The 17,517-nt window shown below is 45.3% G+C and overlaps 1 protein-coding gene across 4 annotated transcripts; it reads left to right on the forward strand.

The window, feature by feature from the left end:
• Positions 1-1,068: 1,068 nt before the first annotated feature.
• tfap2e (transcription factor AP-2 epsilon) lies at positions 1,069-15,721 on the forward strand. Of its 4 annotated transcripts, none has more exons than XM_030120148.1 (8): positions 1,069-1,176; positions 3,274-3,717; positions 5,398-5,452; positions 10,223-10,363; positions 10,486-10,717; positions 13,511-13,629; positions 14,382-14,520; positions 15,165-15,721. In XM_030120148.1, the coding sequence occupies exons 1-8, from the start codon at positions 1,138-1,140 to the stop codon at positions 15,424-15,426; spliced, it is 1,431 nt and encodes a 476-aa protein (XP_029976008.1). In that variant the 5' UTR covers positions 1,069-1,137; the 3' UTR covers positions 15,427-15,721. The 4 variants fall into 4 exon arrangements, with proteins under 4 accessions (XP_029976008.1, XP_029976011.1, XP_029976010.1 ...); XM_030120150.1 differs by lacking the exon at positions 1,069-1,176 and adding an exon at positions 1,813-2,058; XM_030120151.1 differs by lacking the exon at positions 10,223-10,363.
• The last annotated feature ends 1,796 nt before the right edge of the window (positions 15,722-17,517 follow it).

Below are 17,517 nucleotides of genomic sequence, written 5' to 3' on the forward strand. Positions count from 1 at the left end.
AACCTCTGGATCATGTTTCCAGTGTTTTTGATTAAACTTTCCTGATGAACTCAGATCATTCAAGTGAGCCTAAAACTGTCTTTAAAGACTCAAAGAAAGATGTGATTCTTATAAGAATAAGAAAACCTTCATCAGTCGATTTGCGACCACAGCAGAAGCAGTAAATAGATTTATGTCTTTTTAATATGGCTCATCAGGCTCTGAAAATGTCAATTGTCCAAAACATTTTGATCCAAATGAAGAGAAAAGATGTGTGAAGCTGGAAAATGTTCCTGAATGGGTTGCAGGAAGTGAAACTCCAGATAGCTTCATGTGTTTAGTTTGTTGTTGTTAGTTTTAGATGTCCCAACTTGTCTGGAGGATGAAAATTGATTAAAGATCAGTAAAACTGGGTCAAGTTGATCACTTTCAGCATCTGATGTGTTGGAAAATGTTCTTTTTCTTGTATTTTCTGTTTCCAAAAGTCCCAACCTTTCCAAAACAGGCCCGTTTTAACTCGGAATCATCTCTGAACGTGTGTCTGTATGCGGTTTATCTATCCTCTGTGCCGCTTTATCCAGCTGTGGATACAGGGAGAACACAGGGAGAACATGCAAACTCCCAACAGAACAGAGAAGCCTCCACTGTGAGATGGTTGGTGACACACTGAGCCCATAAACACGTTTCAAACACATTCAGGATCATGTTTACTTTCCTTATAATTAAAAATCATTATGGTTATTACTGCTTTATATTGATTTCAGTTTAAATAATGACTGAAATTTGCAACAAAACATAAATCTTTAGAAATAATCTGTGTTGCAGAAGAAGAGCAGCTCCTGATGTGACTCTCTGAGAAGATTAGAGACATTTGGAGGCGTTGGCACAGTGAGAAATTAAAGGACACCATCTTCTCCAGCGCCAAAGTTTTCCTCCATCAGCCCACCCTCTGCACCTCCCGTCACCTCCCGCCCTCTTTTAAACACCCCCCCCCCCCCCGCGTCCCCCCACCCCCCACCTCTCTGACTCACCCGTACAAACTCCCGCATCGCCTCTCAAACTAACTCACTCCTCTCTGCACCTCCAGCCGCGCTCCTTTTCCGTCCACTGCGTCACTTTAACCCCCTCAGCTGCTGCAGCCTGTGCGCGCGCGCCACCATGCTCTGGAAATCCCGATCCAAGACCGACGACCTGCAGGTAAAAAAAACCAAACAACAAAACAGCAACGAAAACACCACAAAACAACAACACACTTTGTTTTTCCGTGACTTTGTCTTCAGCAGGTGTTTCACTGGAGCAGCGCGCTAAAGGCGGCACAAAGACTCACAGTCTTCTCCTTTTTAAATATAGACATCAGAAAATCTAATTTACTTAATATTGATTCGTATTTATATTTGGAATTTGTTTTAAGGTAAATAGAATGTTTTAAATGTAGACGTGTGGCTGTATGTTCCGGAGTGTCCGTGCGTAAAACAAACAAAAAAAGATGAAAAAAGAGAGAGAGACGTTCGATATACATGGCAAGGATGTGAAAAATTCTTTGTATTTCTCTGAAAATGAGCAACAAACAAAGCGTTTGTCGTTTGTTCTGCGTGCGTAAAATCCACATCGTAATGAGGGGGAAGGCTGAACAATAAATCAAAAAGTACAGCGGGTCTTTGAATTAACGGGCGTCTGAATGAATATATCTCTTTAAGAGAAGTGGACCCTGTCGACCCCTCCCCTCGGCCTGTCGGGTGCGCGCAAAAACCTATAAGTAGTGCGCTCATGGAGAGGCTGCAGGACTCCGTGTGTGCTGGTGCGCGCTTGTGCGTAACTGGCAGCAGCTTCGTTTCATCTGCGCGTAAAAAAAAAAAAAAAAAAAAAAAGAGTCAGTGTGACAGAAACGGGGAGAGGGAGACAAGGGGAAGTGAATACCGGCACCTCTGAATTTAATGGACCGTTAACAGAGTCTGGATTACTTCTTTTTCCCTCCACTGACATCGTTCCAGTCGTCGGAAGCCTGCGCGTCCTGTTGAATTTCAAAATTGGGGGAAATCCAGAGTGGTCCAGATGTTAATTCACACCTATTCGGCTATGGTGAGTTAAGAACAAAACAAAACAAAAAAACTCCTCTTTATAGTGTCTGTCAGCTGATGTCGCTTTATTAAACTAATAAAACTCAATTTTATGAGTTGCTCGGAGAGTCTTTAGATTCCATCTTAAAGGTTGTGCGTAAATGTTGTTGTGAGGAGATAACAAGGCACGAGAACACTCCATGGGATTGTTGGAATTTAGGATAATTTGGCAGCATTGTGTTCGAGTGTCTTCTGCTCTGTGTGAAATGTGGCTCGCGTGTGCTCGCGCTCCCAGAAGGAACCTTTCTGACTCCTGCCTCTCGGTGCGACGCGTCCGTCCGCACAGATGCTCTTTGTCTGCTCGGTGTCACCGGATGACAGGAGGGTGTCCTGCCGCTGCCCAACGTGTGGCACGCGCCACAGAGCACTGTCTCTCTCCCCACTCAGCGTCAGTGCGTCTTTGCGTCCTTCCAAATAAACTTCACCAAGGTGGAACTGGACAGGTGCCGCGTGCTGGCGGCCAGGGGACCGATGTGCGCTTTTAAACGTGGCCTTCTTTTGGCCGACAGTTAATGGACACTGTTCCGCCACAGCAGCATTGATCGGGTGACCCAGCTTCGAGGAGAAAAATCCAATTCCACCGGGGTGTGTGTGTGTGGGGAGGAATGTAGGCTACCGGACTGCGGTTTGGTTTTTTTCTTTTCTTTTTTTTTTTCCACAGTGGCATCTAATCGAGCAGTTTGTTTTCTCGCGCCTCTTCAACACATTTTGCAGTATTTTTTTTAAAAAGGATTGTTGGGGTTCCATTGTGTTTTGTTGCCACAGCCGCGCGCTCCCGTGCCGCTGTGTGCTCCCTGTCCTTTGTGCGGCTCCTTGGTGGCCGTGACCTTTCTGACACCGTTCACAGCGGCGCCGACGGCGTCCTCTGCCAGCGCGCATCACTTCCAGCCCTGCTGCTATTTTCAGCATCTCTAATAACATGGAAATCCATGCATTTATGGATAAAAACCCTTTCTGCTAAATTACACTTTTTAAGTTTTTATATTTATTGTCTTTTTCCCCCTCATATTTAGTTAAATTCACACAGGGAAGATTGAATTTGTCAGAGCGCACGAGTTGAGGACTTTATCTGACATCTATTGAAGTCGTCAACACGGGTTTTAATCTTTTGGGGAAAATGTTTTAGAGAACCTAAAGGTTCCGAAATGAAGCAAACTTTTTTAAAAATGTGTTGCAGGAGCGCGCGGACGGACTGAGCGGCTCTTCGCCGAGTGGGCGCCTCTCCCAGCTGTCCTCCCTCAACCAGGCCGCCTACTCCTCGGCCCCCCCGCTCTGCCACACTCCGGCCTCCGACTTCCAGCCTCCGTACTTCCCCCCTCCCTACCCGCAGTCCTCCCTGCCGTACTCCCAGAGCCAGGACTCGGCCTACTCCCACCTGTCGGACCCCTACCCTTCCATCAACTCCATCCATCAGCACCAGCAGGCCGCATGGCACTCGCAGAGGTCGCGCTCGGAGGAAGGGGGGCTGCTGTCACAGTCTCACCGAGCTCTGAGCCTGGACCCCCGCCGGGAGTACCCAGCTGTCCCCCGGCTCTTGCACGGTCTCGGGGAGGGCGCAGCCGCGCTTGGAGACGGTCCTCTCGGGATGCACCTGGGGCATCACGGCCTGGATGATATTCAGGTGACTCTAATGATCCCTTTATTTTCTCTGTTGCTGTGATTTGATTTTTTTACGCAGCGGAAAGTCTGTGCGTAAAGATCACTCGCTCGAGACGCACGGAAGATTTCTGCTGAACAAAACCTTCTCCATTCGTTAGAATAATTTATCTTTATTTGTCTCATTTTATAGAGAAGGGGCTCAGGAAGCTATGACAGCCTTTAATATAAAACGTTTCATTGGTGGTAACAAGGCCTCGGGGCAGATTCTCCCCCACTTGACTTCATTTTTAAATCACACACTTCGTTTTTATGAGGATTTTACTTCCAACACTTTTGAGCAAAAATGTTTAGTTATTAACTACCATATTTTATGAATAGTTTCTTTTGATGAATGTTTGATATTTCCTCCTGCTGCTGTCTTTATGCTTTCTAAAGCACCTCGAGGCCTTTTCGCCTGCTTTTCCTCCAAAAATGATCAAGAAGAAAAACGGGTGCGCGTTTAAGGCGAGCAAATACATCACGTTTAAAATAATTTTGGGATAATTTTCAATTGATTTATGCGAAGTGAGCTTGCGTTTAACTTACAAAAATAGGATATTTCCTGTGCGTTTTTATTTTTCTATTTTTTTTAAGGTAACCTCAGATTTTTACGCATGAATTGTTCTAACCTGAAATGTAATAATTTTCGTCAGAGGTTTCGTTTAGAATCGATGTGTTGCAAACACGCAAACGCAAATCTCTTTGTGAAGCAGGATATTTTAGAGATGAAGTGTCCTCTCTGTCTCGTGCGTCCTCCGGTCCGGTGCGTCGCGGAGACAAAGTGACCGTGCAGCCTGCTGCACGCTGAAGAAAGAATAGTTTCTGTGCGTTATTGAGCAGTCAGCTTCCCTGCAGCAGGTGCAGCTGCAGACGCTGTTTGTTGCCTCCTTGCAGAATTAAAAAAAAAAGAAAAAAAAAAAAGAAAAGAAAAGAAAGAAAAAAGAAACACACCGAGACCAATTGATGTGCACGCCCATTAATGGGAAAGAAAGGTTTGAGAGGCAGAGCCAAGCGGAGGGAGAGCAGGGAGTCAGCGCGGCCGTGTCGCTGCTAAACGCTCCCACTTGACAAGGACCTTTTTATTTGATTAATGGATTATATCCTTCGTGTTTGAACCCTGTTATGGAGTCTGAATAAAGGAGACATCCGAGACGCTTTTCACCCTCCGAGAGAGAAAAGATCAAATGACTTTCAGTCAGTCTCTCCAACCGGAGCGCGAGTTATTTCTTTTATTTAACATGTTTAAATTCCCCAGAAAGAAATTCACTCTTATTTCTGCTTTAAGGTTATTGTGAATCGGTGCGTCTTTATGTTTATATTTTACATTTTCTCCAAAATTCACAGGATTTTACTTGAAAAAGCACCAAAAAAGACTTAAAATTCATGAGAAATGACGTGCCACTGTGCGTGTGTGTGGCAATGTGTAGTGTGTGGCAATGTGTAGTGTGTGTGTGTGGCAATGTGTGTATGTAAAGTAAAATATCTTCCTCACTAAAAGCAGCTCACACTGAATCAAAATCAGTCTGCATGTTTCCTTTTTATCTGCATACTAAATGCAAGAAAGAGAGAGAGAGAGAGAGAGGGTGTGTGTGTGTGTGTGTGTGTGTGTGTGTGTGTGTGGCTGCTGGATAAATGATAGTGACTGTCTGTCTGTCTGACACAGGGAATGGAGGAAGGATCAGCCCTGGGCATCCTGGACCACTCTGTCATTAAAAAAGGTAAGAGGTGGGAGAGCTTTGTGTGTGTGTGTGTGTGTGTGTGTGTGTGTGTGTGAGAGAGAGAGAGAGAGAGAGAGAGAGGGGGGGGGGCAGAGGGGAAGAAGAAGACCGAGTGTGTGTGTGTATGTGTGTGTGTGTGTGTGTGTGTGTGTGTGTGTGTGTGTGTGTGTGTGTGTGTGCACCTATATAATTGTGCTATACACGCTGAAGGGGGTTTTATGTTTAGGGGCACTCTAACACCAGTTTTTGACACACACATACACACATACGTGCACGCACACGCGCGCGCACACACACGCGCGCGCACACACACACATACAGAACACGCACACACACTATAAATAATTCTGTTTTGCTATTTCATTTGAAGTCAAGAAGTCCTCTAATACTCAGCTGCAGACTTCACCCCAAAGGCACACATTCTTAATGAACTGTTCATGGTCATATGAGAGTGTGTGTGTGTGTGTGTGTGTGTGTGTGTGTGTGTGTGTGTGTGTGTGTGTGTGTGTGTGTGCGCAGAAAGATGGCTTGGAGTGAAGAAGAGAGAGCGAGAGAAGTGGGGCAGAGAAGAAAAGGGAGGGAAACATGATAAAAGAGGAGTTGTGGGGAAATGTGCGGAGTGTGATGACTGGAACATTACCGGCTCCGGCTCCGGCTGGAGACACCGAGGCTCCGCTGGAAAAACCCAGAGCTGCATCTCTGCTGCCGCTGGAGCTCAAACCTCGCTTAGCCGAACACTCCGACGCTCGTTCATCTCTCTGTGCGTGAAGGAAGGAGGTTTGTGAGGAAATCAAGCGATCAGAGGTGAATTTAAACACATCAACAGTCTCAGATGCTGCAGAATGAGAGGAGATGCTACATGCAGTTGGATCTTTATCAAACTTTGCTCCCTGACACACAAATGTGGCTCAGCAAGAAGAAAATGAAGGATCTGTTCAGTATAAACCCTCCTCCCAGGCCGGACTGGTTCAATCAGCTATAAACAACTGGAGTTAATAGTCACTGATTCCTCTTCTGCACTTTAAACCCTCTTTGTTCAGAGAGACACAATTGCAGGTTTTACGCTGGATTTTTGTAGCTGCTGAAAGTAAATCTTGACTCAGGTGATATAAAGAAAAAGAGGTTTGCGCACAAACAGGCCTGAGTTTGTTCTTTAAAGAGTAAATAGTAGCAGCGACAGCAGATCCTGCTCCCGTGTGCTGAATTCTCCTTCCTGTCAGAAACGTTGCATCGTCTTTTGTCGATGCTCCACAGAAAGTCGTTTCATCCCGTTTGATTCCTGTTAAACTGCCTCCGGTTGAAATTAGAGGAGAGAAAAGAAGAGATACAGAAAATTCTTCATTAACCGCCAAAGTGCAAATTATTGAAGGAAATTCGCTGCTTTTGTAAAAATAAAATTGAAACAAAATAAATTAAAAACTACTTTTTATGGGGACTCAATGCACAGAACTAATTTGAGAGAAACAGTGAGAAAAGGTCTCCAGCAGCCTAAACCTAAAGCAGCGTCACTGAGAAAAGGCTCCAGTCTGAACGCCAGTTTTAAGGAAAATGACACTTTAAAGCCTGAGACGGTGTCAGCTCCACATGTTTTAATCATTAATGTGAGCTCAGAAGATAAACCTGCTTAATCAAGATTCCAGGGAGCAGTGAGAAGTTTAACTGGATCTCTTTCTTCTAACAGCTGGTTCTACTCCTCCATAGAATAGAATAGAATAGAATAGAAAAGAATAGAATAGAATAGAAAAGAATAGAGCAGAATAGCTTAATATCATTGAAAATTCATTATCAGCTTCTTTTTTAAGTGAAAATGTTCAAATACGGACTTCATCTTCATCATCTCTGATGTGATTGTGTTTTCATCTCAAACATAAGGTCCGTGGGCCAAAACCGGCCCACAAGAGGCTCCAATCCGGCCAAACCACCAAGTCAATTTAAAATAAAACACAATTTTTTTTTCAACAAACATCTCCAGAGTGGCTACACACACACCACTGAGAGTCGAGCTCAGATGGCGGTGATGCTGCCATGAAAGCTAGCTAGCTGGTTGCTATCAAGCTAGCGGTCAGGGGGAGTTTGGAAAAACATGCACAGCGCATGTTTTTTTTTTTTACATAATTGAAATTATTTTCAAGTTGACATTGTAGTGATTTTCTACAGTAACTGTCTGGTTTTGTGAAAACAGATATTTTCATCTGGTATCCTCGGTTTAAAGGTTTTCGCGGCTCTACTGCGCCGCTTCGGTTCGCTCAGACGAAACGTGGCGTCTGAACTGAAACGTCTTTGATTCTTCTGCTCCGGTTTTTGCTCAATCTGCTGCAGCTGAAGAGCGGAAAGCTGCTTCACTGGTTCTTCACGGCGTTCCTCGTCCTCACGTCGGATAAAGTTCGGGTAGTTTAGAGTCTCGTCATGGAAACCGGAGGTCGTGGGGGAGAACATGCAAACTCCACACGGTGAGAAATCAAACATGGATTTAACGCAGCGACCGGAGGAGTGCTTCCACCTTCCCGCTGCCGTCTGATGAAGTGATTCCACTTGTTTGCCGAACGCCGAGAACCGATCAATTACCGCGAGCGAGACTCTGACAGCAGATAGCAGCAAACCGAAAGGCCTCATGAATACGAAGATCCAACAGGGAGGGAGGGGGGAGGAGGGGGGGGGGGGTTGAGGGAGATAAGAGAAAGAGAGGAGGAGCAGTCAGATGACAAAGGAGGAGGAAAGAGAGAGAAACTCTGCAGCTCTGAGGCCTCGCTGTGAATGAGGAGCTTTTCATCCCCCCCCCCCACCCGCCCCCACCCCCCACCCTCAGTGTGGGGAAACTGTGCCACGCAGCAGGGGGTGGTGGAGATGCCACCCGCCCACAGAGCGAGCTTCATCCACACGGCTTTCTCTCCTCCATCGAGCAGAGTGACCGCCTGCTCATCCCTCCGTTCTGACCGCGGTGCGTTCAAACGCAGCAGGAAATCACAGCGGCGCCGGTCAGGAAACGTTTACGCGACAAAACGCAACTGGAAAAAAAACAGACTTTGAAAGTGGAACTTTTCAAAAGCAGCCTCCGTCGTCATGGAGATGGGCAAAAACGAAACCTTCTGAAAACGCTCAGGCTCATCTTAGTGCAGACCACGGGTGTTCAACCTGTGGCTCTGGAGCCACATGTGGCTCTTCGGTCCCTCTGTAGCGGCTCCATGAAGCCTTCACAACATGATACGTGAAGAAAAATTAAACTTATTTTTAAATTATTAAATGATTCGTCACTCTTGGTTCAAAAGGGATTGAAAAATGGTTCAAGTAAAATTGGGTGAAAATAGCAAAAACTACAAGAAATGGGGAAAAAAATGATAGAACAGCTTTAAAAACCTGAAATGTTTACAATTTCTAGCATAAGAAAATGAAATATGGCAGGAAAAAAGAATAGAAAACTGTTTAAAACGAGGGAAAAGCTCTAAAACAGCTAAAATGTCAAGACTGTCAACAAAAAAAGTTTGAAAAGAACAAAACTGTTAAAATCAGGTACAAAAATAGGTTCAGTGTAATAAAATGTTCACTATTCTGAACTGTAGTTAAAACTTCATGAATGCGTCTTTTATATGAGCATCAAAACCATCTTCCATTCAGATTATTATTATTATTATTATTATTATTATTATTATTATTATTATTATTATTATTATTATTTGGTTTCCGTGTTCAGAGAGCGTCAGAGTCTCGCGCTCTGCGGAGAAGCGAGACTGAGCGGAGCCTCGGAGATGAGGCGCACAGCTATTTGAGAATGCGCCGTTAAAGTGAGCCCACCTGCAGCAGGAACAACGGGATCAACAAGCGGCGCTCCAGATTTAGATTTAGCCGCGGACTCCGGGGAGAACATAGCGCCGAATAGATTAGAGCGCACAGCGCTTCGCTCCTGACACATGTTCAGGTGGATGATCTTTATTCATCATCCGACGCGCCTCCGCCCTCCGCCGCCGCTCCACCTCACACACTGGTCTCATTTGTGCAGATAATTAAAAGAAACATCATTCTGTTTTGTATTTATACTGTTTTGCTACAGAAGAATCTTTTTAGAGTCACTGACGGCTCTTTTAAGATCTGCTACGCCTTCTTTTAGCACATTTAAAGCTCAGAAACTCATTTTAAACTCAGCTCAGTCGATTTAAGCTCCTATCAGCTGTTCTGAAGCTTTTTACAACTTCTGTTTCAAGCATTTGCAAAGCTGTAATAGATATTTTCTAGCTGTTTAGAGCTCTTTTCGTGGACTAAGAGCTCTCTATGAAGCACTTTTAGACCTTTTTCAGCACAGTATAGCTCTCTGCTACTCATTTTGGAGATCTTTTCAGCTGGTGTTGTCGTCCTCGGAGCTCTTGTTTGGGTTTTTTCCAGCTCAGTCCAGCTCATTTAAAGCTCAGTAGAGCTCTCAGCAGCTCATTTTAAACTCAGTACAGTCAATTTAAGCTCCTATCAGGTGCTCTGAAGCTTCTTACAGCTTGTTTCAAGCATTTGCAGAGCTCTTTTAGATATTTGATCACTCTTTTCATGGACTAAGAGCTCTTTATGAAGCTCTTTTAAACCTCCTATAGCTCTCTACTACTCATTTAAAGCTCAGTGCAGCTCTCTGTGTCTCATTCTGATTGCACACACTGTATATTCTGAGGTTTAAAGAGTGTGTATGTTCCTCCAGAGCTGTGTGGGGTCCGTTACAGTCCGGCTGAATGTGTGTGAGGGGGGGGGGAGTGGTCTGTTTACGTTGTGCTCTGCCGCCCTCGCCGCCTGCTGCAGGTCCTCCCGGCTCTCCTCTGTACAGCTGGAGACCCTCGCAGTGCGGCGATAGGTCGGCAGGCTCTCTGGTAGAGCGGAGGCGGGGGGAAGTCCAGTCTCTGGTGGGCTTTCTTCACCTGATGGGAGATGTGTGTGGTCCAGGTGAGGTCGGCCGGGATGTGGACTCGCAGGGGATGTGACGCTCGCCGTCCCTCGTGTCCTCCTCTTGGTGGCGCCGATGTCCGGACGGCTGTCAAACCCGTGTCCTCTGCCTCCCCCCGCAGTTCCCATCCCGTCCAAGCTGAACGGCTCCTCGCTGTCGGCGCTGTCCATCGGGAAGGAGGGACTCGGCATGGGGTCGGTGTCCAACCCGGCCGAGGTCTTCTGCTCCGTGCCGGGCCGCCTGTCGCTGCTCAGCTCCACCTCCAAGTACAAGGTGACGGTGGGGGAGGTGCAGCGCCGCCTGTCGCCACCCGAGTGCCTCAACGCGTCGCTGCTGGGCGGAGTCCTGCGCAGGTGAGAACCACGGGAAGGCGGAGACACCCGGAGGAGCCGGGAAGGCTGGGGCCTCGTTTCCGTGACAACAGAAACATTCGGGTGTCTGTTTACACGACGACGCCCAGAGCCACTGTAAAATGCAACTTTTTGAAAATGCTGCAACTCCGTCTCCGTGTAGACGGCAGAAACGCTGCTACTGGCCACGCCCACCACGGCAGTAGATGTAGCTGACATCGTTTTCCAAACGTTGCCATGTAAACGTGAAACTTTTCTGAAACAAAAACGCAAAAACGACCTCTTGAAACACTTTGTTTTGATAGAAAGCAGCTATGAAACCTGTATTTAAAGGTGCTGTAGGCAGGATTCCGCATCTCTGCCATCTTGCTTAGGGTTACCTAAGCAAGATGGCGATTTGACCCATCTAAGATGACGATTTCAAACCCAGCACAGCCAATCCTGTCCTGTTTTCTCTGACATCACGCCCTTACGCAAGTTAAGCCCCTCCCACAACAACGCGACGAATGCCCCTCGACCAATCACGGTTAGAGCCTCATGGGCTCTTCTGATTGGTCAAAGATACCTGGAGCTGTCGAGATTCCTTTTCAGTTCAGAACAGAGACAGATGGAAACGCTACGCCCCTCGCGGTAGTGCAGTTATGCTACACTCCTAAAGGATTATCAATGGATACTCTAACATTTAATCCAAAGAAAACAGAAAAATTAGCATTGGCTAGCAAAATCCTGCCTACAGCACCTTTAAATCAGTTATCTGAGAATTCAGAGATTTGTTTGCTCCTGTTTATTTCATTAGAAGTAAAAACAGATTGTCTTTGTGTTTTGATTCTCACTGAATCAGGAGAATCTTCATATCTGCTATATTTCACCTCAATCCCACAATTTTTTGAATCATCTTTTAGTATGTAGTTTTATGGAGTATTTTTTAAAAGTATGTAATCTTATTTATACTTAAGAAGCACTTTTATTTAAGAAATTGTACAAAAAAGTACTCATAAAAGTACGGAAACACTCAGATTACGAATTACTTTTACTGTCAGGTACTTTTAAGTAGTTTATTTTCCTCCTGCTAAACTTTCAGTGTATTGATCTGTGTCTGGTGGTTCGGTCGGCCGGATCAGAGCCTCCTGTGGGCTGGTTTTAGACCCTCGGGCCTTATGTTTGACACTCCTGCTTTAAAATGAACCGAGGCGTTTCTATTTGACCCTAAAGACTCTGAACAGGACAGAGTGACGGACTGTGGCCCGTTGGAGGGCTAAACTGTCCCCCGTCACTCTGCTCTTCGCGCCACCGGCTCTTGAAATGGGTCATGAGACTGAATCACACGAGGCGGCGGCCGAGCGCTTTAACGAACGCCGGCCTCGGGCGCAGCGAGAGAGTAACTCAGAGAGTAACTCAGGGTAACTCCAGGACTCCTGAAGGCCCACATACTTTCAGAGGGCATCATTAAAACATCCAGAGAGTCATAAAAAGACACGGTTTCCTCTGCAGGGACTTTCAGACGCTCCGCTCAGAACAAAGCTCCACCTGTTCTCCTCCACCTCCAGAGAGAGGGAGCATCGCTCGCCCATATTTAATCACATCATCAATTAAGAGATTTTTAGTTGAATTGACCCCGAGACACCGAGATAGAAGTTCATTTTAGTTGAGAAGCATCAATCAGGAGCTCAAGAAGAAAGAAAAAGATACTTAAAAAAACACATAAAATGATCATTTTCGATCAATTAGAAAAATCCTCTTGATTTTTCTGTGTGAAATAACTCGACTGAGCTCACACTGACTTCATCTGAGACTTATTCCTGCATCTTCTGTTGAGAGGTGTTAAATAAGAACAAAATGAGCTGAAATTAGTTTGTGATTTCAACACTGTTGCAGGTGTAACAGCAGAAATTCCCTGTTAGCTCGTCTGTAAAAGGCAACTTGACATTAAAAACGGATTTATTCTGAGCTTATTTGAACATTTTCTCACTGTTTTGATGGAAAAATGTAGAATTTCATCAATATTTTTATTGATTAAATTACATTTCATCAGTGTTTCAGGTATTTTTTTGTATGAAGTAGTACTAGGCAAGGCTATCAAAGTTGTTCTTTAGTTTATTCTGGATTTCATTTTACTTTAATTGAATGCTATTGTAAAAATGTATTTTATTCAGTGTTAAAGTGTAAAGTTAAAGGTTCCTTTTAATTTTCTGTGTCCAGTGACTCGACATGACTGATTTATTCTGATTTCTTTGGATTTTTTTCTTCGTTTTGATAGGGGAATGTAGATTATTATCAATATTTGTATAAATGTATGTGTAATTTCAACAGTGTCACTGTTAAAAGTTTTAAAAATCTTTTAAATTTCTTTGTATGAATCAACTAGACACAACTAAACATGGAAAACTTTCATTTTAATGATTCATTCTGAGTGTCTTTACATCTATTGTATTTTTAAACAAAATTTAAATGCAAGTTCAGGATGTTGCATCTGTAGCTTCAAGGAAAATTGTTTAATTTGAGTGTGTTTAAATGTGAATCTGAATGTCTTGAGGAGTATTTACTTTATTGATCAGTGGATTTTAAGGCTGTACATGTTGTTGTATTCAAATAAAGAAGGACTGAGAGCAGAGGGAGCAGAGGATAAAAGGCAAAATAAAAAAAAAATAGAGGACACTATGTGTGCTGACAGAGAACAGAGGGAGATTTCAGCTTAACACACACACAGCCTCAGATATACAGAGATAAGACACACACACACACACACACACACACACACACATCTCCTAAAAACTGCTCTCTCTGTTTCCCCCTCAGGGCGAAGTCAAAGAATGGTGGCCGCTGTCTGAGAGAGCGTCTGGAGAAGATTGGCCTCAACCTGCCCGCCGGGCGACGCAAGGCAGCCAACGTCACTCTCCTAACATCTCTAGTGGAGGGTAGGGGGGAAACACACACACACACACACACACACACACACACACACACACACACACACACACACACACACTCACACACACACTGTGACCTGCATATACCCTGACAGATAGAGACACATATTCACATAGAAATGTGTTTGCATGAGCACACATGAATAAACAGTGGACGCGTGCGTGTGTGTGTGTGTGCGTGTGTGTGTGTGTGCGTGTGTGTGCGTCTACATGGAGGGTGTCATTTAAAGAGCTGCAGCACAAAAGCCAAAGAGCAGTGAACTGACTGAGTGGGCAAAGTGAGAAAAATGGCCGCTGCGTGTCTGAAGTGACCTGAGACGACCCGGGCGAGTCGCACCGATCGACCCCGAATCGATTCGACACACTGCAAACATGTTCCACCGATCCTGAGCGCCATTCTGAACTCAACAGTTTTCACCCTTTACAGGAAATATACTGAAATACTTCTGAGAGTGAGATTTTTTTGACATGTGGAGTTCCGCACGGCGCCGTCCTCGGCCCCTTTCTGTTTAACTTCGACTTACTCCCAGGTTGATGGGAGCAACAACAGGCATTTTAATGGGTTATTTTTCACTTTGTTAACCTTTTAAAGCTGAGGAAATTTCCATCTTAAGCTATTAACATGAATTCTAAAATTTATTTTAAAATGTCAAACATGAATCAAACTTTTTTAGGTACCTAATAAAAAGTGTGTGGTGTCTGAAGTGTTAATGCCTTGTCTCCTTCTCCTGCTCCCCCAGGTGAGGCCGTCCATCTGGCGCGGGACTTTGGTTATGTGTGTGAAACAGAGTTTCCGGCCCGAGCCACCGCCGAGTACCTGTGCAGGCAGAGCGAGCCCGACCAGCTCCCGACGCGACGCAGCATGCTGCTCGCCACCAAGTGAGTTCCCCCCTCCGCCCTGTCCTCAAATCACCCCGTCTGCAGGAGGAAGCGGGCGGCGGTCAGTCGTTTCTGAACCCGTTGAGTCATTTTACAGATTGACTCTGGTCTAAAAAGTCAGTTTTAGGTGAAGATTAGGACGTCGCTGTGAGGGGTAGGTGTTCACAGGCTGACAAAAGGTGTAATTCTCAGCTCTCAACCTGAGGCTGGTCAAACATGAGAACGAGGCGCGACTCTTCACTTAGAGCTCTTCTCTCTTTTGACGATTTGTGGCCGTGGCGCACTGTGAAGCAGCAGCGTTTTCAAAAAGTTGCATTGTCCGTGTCTCGGAGCAACCATTACCCTGGAAACAGACACTGAAAGCAAAGAAATGTTTTGGTTTTCACTTGAAAGGGTGGTAAACAGGTGGTTAAAATCTGGATTTTAGCTGTTTTTCAAAAAGTCCATTTGGTGTTTGTAGAAACGTAACTTTTTGAAAGCGCTCAGTCTCAGTGTAGACGGGAGAAAACACAGCTTTTCTGAAACTCTGCTGCTGCAGACGTACAACAAGGTAGTTTGTTGAGTGGGCGTGTCCAGTGGTGGGTCTTCTCTTTGTCCCCTCCTCCCGGTGTTTTCACCCTGACGCCTCCTCTCTCTCCTCCCAGGGAGATCTGTAAGGAGTTCGTGGACCTGATGTCTCAGGACCGCTCCCCGCTGGGCGGCAGCCGGCCCACGCCGTGCCTGGAGCCCGGCGTCCAGGGCAGCCTCACCCACTTCAGCCTCCTCACCCACGGCTTCGGCACGCCGGCCATCTGCGCCGCGCTCTCCGCCTTCCAGAGCTACCTGATCGAGGCCATCAAAATGCTGGACAAGGGCGAGGGCGGCGGGAAGAGCCACCACGACAAGGAGATGAAGCACCGCAAGTAGAGGGCGGGGCTAACCACGGGCGGAACGATGGGGGGAGCAGAGACTGACTGATGCCCCAGCCCCCGCCCCCCGACCCGGGAGTCTGCACCTTGGCCCTCAGGATGACGAACACTGAGACTTTTACCTCCCAGAACCCCTTGCGGCGCCTCTGGGCGAGGAGGCGGGGTTTGTGATGATATCTGTACTGTAACGTGTGTCCACCTCACTCGCCATGACGCATGGACCTCTCTCTAACTCCCCACAGCTGGCTCGCCATGACGGCGTCCGCACGCCACCTCTTCAGGACCACTTTTATTTATTCCCACCCCTCCCCCTCTTCTTCTTCTACTTCTTTTTTTTATAAGCAAGTGGAATCCTACTACACACACGTCACACACACTGAACTCATCTGGGAAGCGTCTTAAGCCATATCGGAGGCGGCGCCCGGCTCTTTGCTCCTCTGGAACTTTCTACTGGTGTTTGGGGAAGACGTCAGACTGCGCCTGATTGGACGAGCTCTGTGGCGTTGGTGGGAAATCGAGCAGAAGTGAGAGGCAGCTATAAGGAGATTTCTTTTATTTTCAAGTACTTATGTGTTGGTAACTTAAGTAAATAAAAACAAATCATTTTGTACTTTCTGTGTAAGTTTATTATTAATGTTATTACTGTTGTTATTATTATTATTATTATTATTGTACTACGGCATAAATGTAATATATTATTAAAGAATTAAGAAGAATGGGCGGAGTTTCATGGGTCTGTTTTTACTTGATGTGGAGTAGCGGGTCGCACTCCCGCCTCAATGCCAGATACCTTGTTCGAGTCTGGGCCTTTCTGTGTGGAGTTTGCATGTTCTCACTGGGAAATCATCTTCATCTCAAATACAAAACCTGTGTTTCAACTGCAGTTTCACCTAGAATTGATTAATTAGTATCATATTGACGTGTTTTTCAGTAATCTTATCGATAGTCAAGTTTAAAAATCTGCATAATAAACTGAACTAGAACCAGAAACATCTGGCCGAAAGAGAAGCTCATTTCTTTATGTGAAAACCTAAAAAGAGAATAATTACTTTACTTAAATGCATTTCAGCTTTATAGTGAGTGCTTTTTAGATGAGATGTCAAACATATCAATGAGATATCAGTGAAAGCTAGCGACGTGGTCGCTCTCAAACTAGCCTCGAAGCCATGCTGTCAGGGTGTCAAAACTCCCATAATGCAACAGTCACAGGAGACTTTTTTGGACATTTTATTGTATTTTGCACCAGAAAGTTTGACTAAAATTGGCTTTATGTAGAAACTTCAGTTACTTTTAGCAGTAATTGTTTCATTTTGTGACAATATAGACATTTTATACTCAACAAAGAAAAATTGGAAATTTAAATTTGAATGTTACTATGGCACGATTTTACCCTCGAGATGAAATTGGGCTGAATGTGGACCCTGAGTTTGACACCCCGTGATTCAAGTAAAACAATAAAAAAATGTAAACGGAGAGTGAAGAAGAAAACAGTTTGAGCTTCATCAAGGGCCTGATTAATGCGATAGATCACAGTGTCATCGGCATAAAGACAGAGCTTTATATTCAGCCAATCTTGCAAGTTATTCCTACTGTTACTAAAAAAATATTAAACGAGGAAGATTCCAGAAGGGAGCCATGGGGATCTCCTCTGTTAATCTATTACGGTAAAAACTTTTACATGCATACGTACTTAAAAAAAGAATTAATGAAAAAAAAATGCTCAAAGTTGTGTTTGGAAGCACGTTGCATTTTTGGTGTCTGTTTACACAACAACAGCAGTCGGAGCAACCGAAAATGAGCGTCTGGAAAGGGGGAACTTTTTGAAAACAGTCTGACTCCGTCTATGTAGAAACAGAAAATGAGATTTTCTGGAGCGGAAATGCCGAACTTTTCTGAGAAGTTTTCACTTGAAGCGTTGTGGTGTAAACGGGGTGGAAGGATCTGTCCTCTTCTGGAGCGGAGGCCGCCGGGGGAGGCAGAAGTCGTGGCCACACACCAGTAATCGAGTACTGCGACCTCCAGCGCCCAACGAGACATAACTCATTACCTCGCCCTCTACCTCCACCCCCCCCCCCCCCCCCCGGACCTC

The sequence above is a fragment of the Salarias fasciatus genome, chromosome 22, assembly GCF_902148845.1.
Source record: "Salarias fasciatus chromosome 22, fSalaFa1.1, whole genome shotgun sequence".
NCBI classification, from domain to species: Eukaryota; Metazoa; Chordata; class Actinopteri; order Blenniiformes; family Blenniidae; genus Salarias; species Salarias fasciatus.